Source organism: Amblyomma mixtum, chromosome 5, assembly GCF_055824585.1.
Source record: "Amblyomma mixtum isolate Tamu chromosome 5, ASM5582458v1, whole genome shotgun sequence".
Taxonomy (NCBI): domain Eukaryota; kingdom Metazoa; phylum Arthropoda; class Arachnida; order Ixodida; family Ixodidae; genus Amblyomma; species Amblyomma mixtum.
This window is the reverse complement of record NC_143016.1, coordinates 66,708,947-66,718,723: the sequence shown is the minus strand read 5'-3', so window position 1 is coordinate 66,718,723 and position 9,777 is coordinate 66,708,947. Positions and strand designations below refer to the sequence as shown.

At 49.1% G+C, this 9,777-nt stretch overlaps 1 protein-coding gene across 1 annotated transcript; it reads right to left on the bottom strand.

Annotated features, from left to right (window-relative positions):
• Nucleotides 1-496: 496 nt before the first annotated feature.
• Nucleotides 497-9,148, bottom strand: LOC149342493 (uncharacterized). Its single transcript, XM_089542171.1, has 5 exons — nt 9,026-9,148; nt 7,389-7,544; nt 5,135-6,386; nt 2,990-3,246; nt 497-2,125 (listed from the first exon to the last, which is right to left on the bottom strand). The coding sequence occupies exons 1-5, from the start codon at nt 9,146-9,148 to the stop codon at nt 1,535-1,537; spliced, it is 2,379 nt and encodes a 792-aa protein (XP_089398297.1). The 3' UTR covers nt 497-1,534.
• Between the last annotated feature and the right edge of the window lie 629 nt (nt 9,149-9,777).

The window sequence follows — 9,777 nt, the reverse complement described above, 5'->3', positions numbered from 1 at the left end:
TGTGCCCGCCTTTCGGTATAACCTTCAACAGTGCCGACATTTGACACATTGGGAGAATCACAAACCAAACCAAACTGTTATGCCGCTGTAACCATACGTTAAATGTGCCCGCCTTTCGGTATAACCTTCAACAGTGCCGACATTTGACACATCGGGAGAAGGGCGAGATTGGTACGGTTAGAAATACCACGCGAATGAGTGATGTTCGTTCTGGTTCTTTCATATTTTAACCGGTTTCGCTTACGTTGTTCCGTCTCCAGATTTTGCATCTGCAATTTGCTTTGAAACACTCGATGCGTAGTGTATGGTCACATTTATAGCCAAGTTTTGGGCCCAAAAATGAGCACTGCAAAGTTGGTTTGGTTTGGTTTATGGGGTTTAACGTCCAAAAGCAACTAAGGCTGAGAGAGACGTCGTAGTGGAGGGCTCCGGAAATTTCGACCACCTGGGGTTGGTTCTTTTTTTCCTTTTCATGAATTGGCAAGCTGCTGTTCTTTAGGAGTGATCCATCAATGGTTCTTCAAAGTTTTTCGAATACTCACTTCTACCTCATGATCCCAAACTGCCCCACTATGTCGGCAAGATACTCATTAAATCCCTTTTTTATTCTTTCGAGAACAAAGTCGTTTTATAGCAAAGAACCAGTTTCGAGGCAGATCTAGTCGATTGCCAATAAGCGTTGCCCAAGAGGAGCAAGGCAAGCGCCTACGAACGGAAGGCAAAAAATGGCCAGGAATAATATCACATGCAAGAGCGCATGATGCAAAGCGTTCCTCTGTTCCGGCACATGTAGCCGCCAGGCGGTTTATACGCCAATGCATGGACTTCTGATGTTCCATGCTACTATTCTTGATGCTGGTTGCTGAGGTAACACCTTCAAGGTAACGGGCACTCGGGTTGACAAAAGAACCGAATATAGAGGGGCACATGCCCAAGATCGCATGGCATGATTCCGTCCACATGTCCGTGCTCGGCTGTGTCACTAACTACAGGAGAAATGTTCCACGTTACGCGAGCAGGCTGCAGTGATGCATCATAATCATTAGACTGCCATGACATGCTAGCCACGGAAATACATCCGGCTGTGAACAATGCCGACGCGCAACGACATGCTTAATGCACTTTGGTAATGTCGTGCGAGAGGACGCTTGCTCAGAGAAATTCACAAACGTAAAAGATGAAAACTAAACGCGCTGCTGCAGACTAGATTTTCAATGCGGTCTCATGTGTTCATTTCTTCAAGCAGTGCTCAGAAAAAGGCACCATTCTCAAAGGTGAGAGCCGCTTCGATGCACAGCGGAGTGAGTCGCAACGTATGTGAGGGTGCAAAAAGGAGCCACGGAATTAACGCTATGGCGCAATCTAGCGACACTTCTTCGCTGGAGCGGCACTTTGACTCTACTGCAGGCTCTACTATGCTCTTCGAGCAATTATGAAAATATAGAGCACAGTGGCTGGATCGTCTTTTGAAAAAACGACGATACCTCTGGCTACTGTGAAATTGTCGCGGCAGGGTTTATGTCTCTGACGCTGATTATTTCGCTCGGTGGTAGTTTCCTTTGTGGTGGCTCTTGGGCTTGGCATTCCGAGCGCCTGGTTCGCGAGGGGCGCCTCTCTTGCCTGCGCGATCATCCTCCTTCTGTGAGCGCCTATCGCTACGTGCCTTTCCATCGCTGCCCTTAGCGGCTTCGGCTCGATCTTCGGTTTGGCCAGCGGCGTGACTGCCAACATAATCCGTTCCTGGCGTGAACGCAGAACCTCCGTGATCGCTCTCAGACTTCAGAAGCCTCTCTCCTCTGTGCTCCGTGGCCTTCTTGGCGGCTTCGGCTTGATCTTGGGCTTGACTAACGCCTTCGCTGCCAGTTTCGTCCATCGCTGTCGCTGCGGCTGACGCAAAATGTGGGAGTTCACTGGGTCCGTGAACGGTGTGCGCGCTGGCGACGGGAACAAGAGGAGACTTCTCTTTAGCTGGCGATAGGTCGGGGGGTGACAGCAGCGCCGCTGAATCCTTTGAGCCGACCGGCGAAGGAGAGCGGAGGAGGTCATCAGGCGCATGATTCGGTTTCTCAGCCTCTTTCGCGATGGGATGTGTTCTGGTGGTCAAAGGAGACGTCACAGGTTTCTCCTGCAACCAAAATATTAGGCAAGCAGCAGGTCAGCATTCTTTTGTTGTTCTTATTTCGGGGATGTAGTAATGGGTACGTTTTATAAAGCGAATGGCCTGTGATGTCGCATTGAGAATGTGCTTCTTGAAATTTCCACTCTGCTAGAAGATACACCAAAGAAAGCCTGTGAATGAAGGCTGCTAAATGTCAAGCACTCCGGCACTATGCAATTTTATAACTTTTATAGACCTTAATAATTTCCGAGTTACCAGTGCTCACTGCACAGGGAGATTTTTAAAAATGTCGGCAGAAAAAGAAGATTGGAATTCTTTTCTACACTAGCAACGATTAATAGATAATGAATTAATTCGCACTGTCAGTATACAGACGCTACTGACTGCGCCAGCTGCTTCTGCTGATGGCATGTAGCGCGGAGAATTGGGAAACGCAAAGGCAATTAGAACCCTCCCGTCCGCCGTTTAACGGAGTGATGAAGCGGCCTTTCTCAAGCCAGCGATGCGTACTGCCAGTTTTAGGGCCTTTCCCCTCAGCACTTCCTGTACAGGGCACGACGGTGTCCCACTGGCCACTGTCCCAGGCTCAGCCATAACAGCCCCACCGCACCTTTTAAAGCTAAAAACTACAAAAACGCGAAATATAGTGACCAGCTTTATTAATGTTTTCAGGAGACTTATAATAGGCAAATGGAAACTCTGCTGATCTGCACGCCGCGCCAAGTTCTTCTACCTAGGGGCCCTAACACTTTTCTGCGGGCCACTGAGAGCCTGCTGGTTCACACCCAGGTTAAGACTTACCGAAACGGATGCAGATGGTAAGGAGAGCGCGTTGGCGTCCCAGTTTCCGGCCGCGGGTCCTTGTGGCACCTTGTCCCTCAGGGAGGTCGCTTTGGGACTCCCCGCTTTGCGCTCTGGGGACTTCAAATCGGGTGACAAAACGGTCGGCGGAGTCGCGGCTGTTTGCCCTTCCGCGGACGGCTGGGCCTGTGCTGCTTTTCTAGAAGGCGGCTTCTTTTCCGGTGCCTTCGAATCGGGCGAGGCCACATCGAGTTTCCGGCGGTGCGCTTTGCGTGCCGGGGATAGCGCCTTCCCGGAAGCTGCCGCTGCAGCCTCATGTTTTTTATCTGAAGCCGAGAAAAACAGAAGAATAAAATAGCTGACCGTGTGATTTCATTATTCTTTTAGGCCTATATCATGCGAGTATGCTGATGCTACTGTGCCGACTGGCAAAGTATCTTGCCTTTGCGTGTATGGGGAGAGTGGAAATCTGCATTGTCAAAGCAGGGAATACCTGTGTACAGTTACAGTATGAGTTGCTTTCAGTCTTACAGATACTTTAATGTCATGCAGTGTGTGACGCCATCAAATGAGGGGCCCTAAGGCTGAAGGTCATCCTTGCTATGAGGTGCTATAGTCGGATACAACTTAAGTCTGTAGTGAAGCTCCGCCCACATTCAGCCTCCGCGCACAGAATTCCTCCACGACAAAAAAGTAGTCTGCTGCTTAAATGTTTCTTGTTATGTAAACAATAAGATCATCACAAGAAAACAAATTATGAGCTCTAGGATTTTGACACGTGGATTGTTTGATATAGTCAAGCATTAAAAAACTGATTTCGTTTAAAATTGCGATTGGCGAGCGGAGTAATACAGGACGCCGCGGACCACGGCCCAGTGTTAGCAACTGCTGTTTATCTACGTTGTATCCTACTATAATAGATATCGCACCGCTGAAGGGGGAAATTAGGATAAATACAAACGCATGTTAACAACCAGAAAGAAAATGCACCGCACGTTAGTGGTAGAAACGAACACGCGACATGGCGCTCTATCAAACCTGTCCAACAAAGGCGCATCTAAACACTGTTTCGTTCCTGGGTACATGCCATGTAGAGAAGCAGTGTAGTCCTGAGAGTGTTCACGATTTCCACTTCAGGTTTGCACTTTACAATGTGAACACCTACCCGTGGGTAGGCGAAGATGTCTAGAAAGAATGCCACTGAGGCCTGCTGTAAGTCCTCCACTTGAAAAAGTAATTAAAATCATAACAAAACAACCACTTGCAGCTAGGTTTTAGTCATGTTATTGGCACACATTTAGATAATAAAGAATTCTCTGTCAAAAATACACAGCCTGTCAAGGCTGGCGCCTGAACCACAGAGTTTGGCTTCTTGTGCGCAGGCAAAGAACTTGAGAGGACACTTATGCTCAGGCTTAAGGGTATTAGGCGATAGCTCTAATAGCTACCTTCAGAGGGGTGGGGTCATGTTTACTTATCACTTCGCAGACATAGACATGGTCTTTTTTCACCGTCACATAACAATTAACTTACCCTAAAAATTACCATGGGACCACATTAAAGATCCCTCCCGCGCAAGTATTCATTCGCTGTCACCTCTACTGTGGATTCCTAAGTTCCGGGGAGTTTTCACACCAAACCTGGCGCAGTGGTGCTGTGGTTAAGCATTGCGCCACTGCACGGCAGATAGCTGTTTCAAACACAGCCACCGGCGAGGGTTGAGTAACCCAGGTCGCTCTTCCCGGCAAATCCCTCGCAAACAAACGTTTACATCCTGCAGGGAGGCCAGTTTGCTGACAGTCCGACGGAAAGGTAGCCATCTACCACCGTAGTCAGGTTGTGATGCCACAGATCGCGTAACTGAGGTGGCAGGTGGACCACCTGCTATCCTCTACACCCCAACGTCGCCGACACCAGGGCTGCCGCTGAACGGGCCCCACAAAGCTGTCACGTTAAAATTCCAGACATCTCGAAGGCAAGAGTAACTCTTATCCCTCCGAAGCTTAGGTCTTCAGAAGTTCAAGAGACGCAGCTGAGAAGGAAGCCCTTTGGGTTGTGCATTTTTGGCAAAGGCTGTAACTGCTGCTTGTTATGGCACTGTGCAATCAACCACCTAGTCAGGCCCGATGCTGGAAAGTGTATATTTGATATTACCGGAAAAGTGCGCCCAGGACAAGTGCGTACGGACTGTTGCTATTTGCAGTTTCATCCTACCTGCCACTGTGGCTGCCGATGCTTTCTTCTCTGCTGCTTTGCGGCGCCGGGGACTGAGGACAACTTCCGGAGACAGAACGTCGCTTGGCAAAGCCCTTTGAGACGCCGCACATTTCTGGTCGCTTGCTGATGATGGCGCGAAAGATTGCGGAGGAGACTTCATGTCCGCGGGGCTCGCCGGTGACAAGGCAAGCCCATCCGGAGAAGAACTTCTAGAGCGCCCTTTCTTGGACCGCTTAGCAGGTGACCTGTGGCCATGAGACCTCCTTCGATGCGGTGGCTTCGCCAACGGATGCGGTGGCGGTGACTCTACGTCCGAGAGGACATGCTCTCTTGCAGCCTGGGCGTCGTCAGCAGAGCGACGTGATCTCGGCGAACCACCAGTGCTCTTCCTTTTGGGGGACGCTGTCCCTTTCTCCGCAATTTTGAGCGACTCCGGCGATGCTTTTTGGCCTTCAGGACACGCTTCTAATTCCGGTAAAGCGTCTATCTCGCCGCGCTGTGGGACAGGAGATGCGACTTCATGCTGGTCCAAACCAACAGCGTTTTCTGGGGGTGATGGCAAAGCAGCTGATTCTTGTAAAGCTGATGGTGATCGCCCGGAAAATGATGCACGAATGGGGCCTGCATTGCTACCAGGAGCAGCTTCTGCGACACTTTTCCCCTCATTCGGTCTGTTGCTTTGATCCTGCTGAGCCGGAAGATAAGCGGGAAGCTCAGAAGGAGACAGTATCTCCGGAGTCCTAACCTCCTGTCCCTGAGCAACTTCTTTCTCTTCTACAACCATTGTCGCCTGAGGAGGGAGTGTAAGTGAAGGGGATTCTAGGGGTGCTGGTTGTTGCTGCTCTTGTGGCGATGACCTTGCTTCAACGTTAAGATGCTCGTGGACAGTCGAGTCGACAGGGCTTCTGGTTCCCGGGGGCTTCTGGCTCGTGTCACGTGGTGCCTCTTCGCCCCGTACAACGTCCGATCCAGCGGGCGAAGCCGCAGATCCAGCGCTCTCTGCAGGGGGCGACGGCAGCCTTTTCGGGCGTTGTCCTGCATCGCTTGCGCGGGGTGGAAGTGGTGGTGGTGGCGGCGAAGCAGCAGCGCTTGAAGAAGCGGCGTGGTCCCGAGTCGTTCCGGGTGCCTTCTGCGCACCTGCGCGGGCCGTTGGCGGCGATGCAGGCGTGAAGTGCATCTTGGCTTTGACGGAGCGCCACACGGCGCTCAGCGGACGGGACATGTGGAACGTGCCGGAGTCGGGAACGACCTGCGCCATGTTTCATTGCATGCTGGTCAAACTAGATGACGTTACTTGCATTGATCAGACATGTAATGTTGAGCAGAGCTCCTAGACATAGTCCCACTCTACAAAGTAGCGACAGAGAGTGCCTTTAAGGCGACATTTAAGCAAGTATCCCTTACATTTGAAAGTGTGTGAAGACAGAAAACGAATGGTTAAGGAGTCATACCAGTAAGGTCAAACGACACGTGAGCTATTCAAAAATAGGCAATGGCAGCGGCCAGCGGCGGTCAAAGCTACTGTCTTTGCATAAATAACCAGGCTGCGTGGTTTAGTTAACTAAAGCACGCAGTCTGTTCTTAGTCTGTAGAGTAGGGCTTACTGTTCCCCTCAATATCCGAAGGTATTGAGAAGCAAGGAGAAGAAGTATTCGCGCTTTATAGAGATTGAGAGGTTGAGGGGTTGCATATATGCAACCCCTCAACCTCTCAATCTCTATAGCGGAGCATCTATAGATGCTCCGCTATACAGCTTAGAAGCAATCCATGCAGCCTGGTTACTTTTTACCAGTAAGGTACCCATCACCAGAAAATGTGTACTCGCGTCATGGCAATGTGTGTCCAAAGTTACTGTATGCCTTGTCCTAACTTAAACATTTTGCAGCATTGTAAAATATGCAAGTAAGGAAATTTACTGCTGTAAGGTTAGTATTTATGGAATAACATAAGGGGCTGCAAGAGCGACTTGTCAATCACATCAAAGCAATCAGTCAAAGGCGGTTGCAGACGGTTTGTTGCAGGCGAGACAACACATGGTAACCGCCGCGCTGCCAGGGTAAAATACTACGAATGCATAGTGCGACCGTTGTGACGGATCGTATTAAGATTGGCCACATATCGCAGAAGAGAACGCAGAAGGCACAGTGGCTTCGCCGCGTGGGACAATGTCAGGTATATTTGCAGCAGTTTTATACAACTTAGTGAGCGCTCGCAGTGTATCTATAAAGAACATGAAATTAGTATCCCAGACCTTTTCTGGCGAGCGCCACTTGACGGGTGGCTTTCCATCCCTCTCTTCCGAGCTGTCGTAGCGCCAGTCGCTCGTAGACGGGCTGTTCTTCGCCTCGGAGGTCAGGATCAGGTGCGTGCCTAGCATGTCGCTTGACGATTGCGTCGGTGACTCCACCTGCAGCATAATGAAGAGCACACGAAAAGTACAGTGACAGTACGTGGAAATAGTTTAGGTTTAGTTTTATGGGGTTTAACACCGCAAAATCGACTAAGTCTATGAGGAGCGCCGTATTCAAGGGCTCCGCAAATTACGACCACCTGAGGTTCTTCAACGTGCACTCACATCGTACAATACACAAGCCTCTTGTATTTCGCCTCCATCGAAATGCGACTGCCGCGGCCGGCATTCAACCCATGTCTTTCGGGTCAGTAGCCGAGCACTATAAGCAATAAGCCACAGTGGCGGCATTAAGTGGAAATAGCACCATATGCATAGTATATAGGGACTATATTGTAGCAGGCGTGTAGGTGAGCCCATAGCAGTTAAATGACTGTAGAGAACGCTGTTGTGCTGTTCATTCCCAGGAAATATTTGATGCAAGACAGTACCGCAAATGGCATTGCCTAGCGGCAGTGTCTTCTTAAGTGATGCGCGAATTACACTATAGGTTGTTTGTACTTGTACTGTTCGTGTTTGTGCCTTCAGCACTCATTATTTAAGAGTCACTACAGCTTGTTCTGCGCGACGTCGAAAGGACATTAATTGGTTCGAATGGACTTGAGAAAAAAGAAACCTTGAGGAAGCGCGTTGCATTAGTATTCTAAGTTCAATTCTAGCTGACTCTCCATATCTGTGGAGAATTTCGTGCGAATTTTGTGCGAATGAACATAACTTCCCCTCTGCAACTGACGTTTTGTCACTAGAGTTTCGGGCTGTAACGCCGCACGTGGTGGTACAAAAACAAATAACTGGCCTGAAGGCAGAGATAGCAGCCATTCTTCATTAGTCTTTTCCTTAGCGAATAATGCCACAGGGTGAAAGCGAAAATGTACCCGCATCACTGAGAAAATTAACGTCTTTACCATATATTCTAAGACCATTCAGCCACCATAGCAAGCAGAGCATGGCTGGTTTCGGTTTTCATCGCAATGTGGGCGGGCTGTTTTTCCAAGAAAACGCCGGAACCCGCTTGTACAAGACATCCAGCAAAACAAGTTGATTGTTAGTCACAGAACGGATACTACAATGAGAACGTCATTGAATGTTCAGGCCAGAAGCAAACATCCTCGTGGTAGCAATGCGAATGAGTTTAAAAGGATACAAAAGAGGAGAGAGGCGACTGGAAAGGTGGGGTCGGCTCTCTCCATCCTGTCATCTCAGTGTTTCGGGAGAATGGAAACATTCAAAGTCGCAGCTCTCCACACCGATCTGTGGTACCAACAATGCACCGGCAGATTACATCCCTTCCACAAGTGCTCGACGCTTCCGTGGGCTCATAGAGTACGTGCATTTTATACTGAATAAAATTGCGCGTTAACGCACTTGCTTTCCAAACAGCCTGCGTCTGTCACTGCCAAACTGCATAGCGTCACTGCAGTGCACTCTAGATTTATGGTGCTCAGAGTCGCGCTAAAGTATAGTCGCGGTCATCTTACGCGTTGCTGCGGCGACGTAGACGTGGGTCCGGGAAGCGGGTCAGGCTCCAGTCGCTCCGACGCTGGGGAGACCAATTTTTGCAGATTTGTGTCCTCGGCAACCAGTTGAAACCGGTACTGCATTACCTGCTCCCAACTGACCGGTACCCAGGTTGGCAGAGGAACCAGGCACTCTAGAAAGCTCTGGACGGGTTTCATACGCATGGAGTTAAAAAGTGTCTGCTCCGTTGTAAAGCGAATGGCATATAGGCCATGACCCATGAAATGAACGAAAAGGTGACCGATCCGACAAGGTTGTTAATATATACAATGGATGTTACATGATGTACAGACGCAGAAATGTATAAAACAATAATAATTCCCACATGAGCTGGGCTGCCTCTAAAGTGATGACCTCTAGCCATTACAGCAGATACAGAGACAAACTGAGAGACAGGCATAGAGAAATTAACAGATAAAGACAACGACATACATGTACATACTGAGACAGAGGAATGGACAGAAACAAGCAAATACCTGGTTAAATCAGCTTCAAACTTGGCTGTATGCTAATGAACTTCAACCAAAGGTGAATAAGACAAGATTTGTGCTATTCTTTTATAAAAACAAGCCTGAATTGATAATTTAGATATCTCACCGGTAGAACGCCATAATTTTTCTGGGAGTATGCTTTCGTAATAACCCAAGCTGGTGAGAACATGTCAACTATATTCGTATTAAAATATCGAAAGTCTATAGGTATGCTTTAACGC

Excerpts from the sequence above, each read along its gene's own strand:
- LOC149342493 (XM_089542171.1), bottom strand. The coding sequence starts at position 9,148 with ATGCAGTACCGGTTTCAACTGGTTGCCGAGGACACAAATCTGCAAAAA. Across the intron at positions 6,387-7,388 it reads AGTGGCGCTCGCCAGAAAAG|GTCGTTCCCGACTCCGGCAC; the intron begins GTCTGGGATACT and ends AACATGGCGCAG. Across the intron at positions 2,126-2,989 it reads CGACCTCCCTGAGGGACAAG|GAGAAACCTGTGACGTCTCC; the intron begins GTGCCACAAGGA and ends TTTTGGTTGCAG.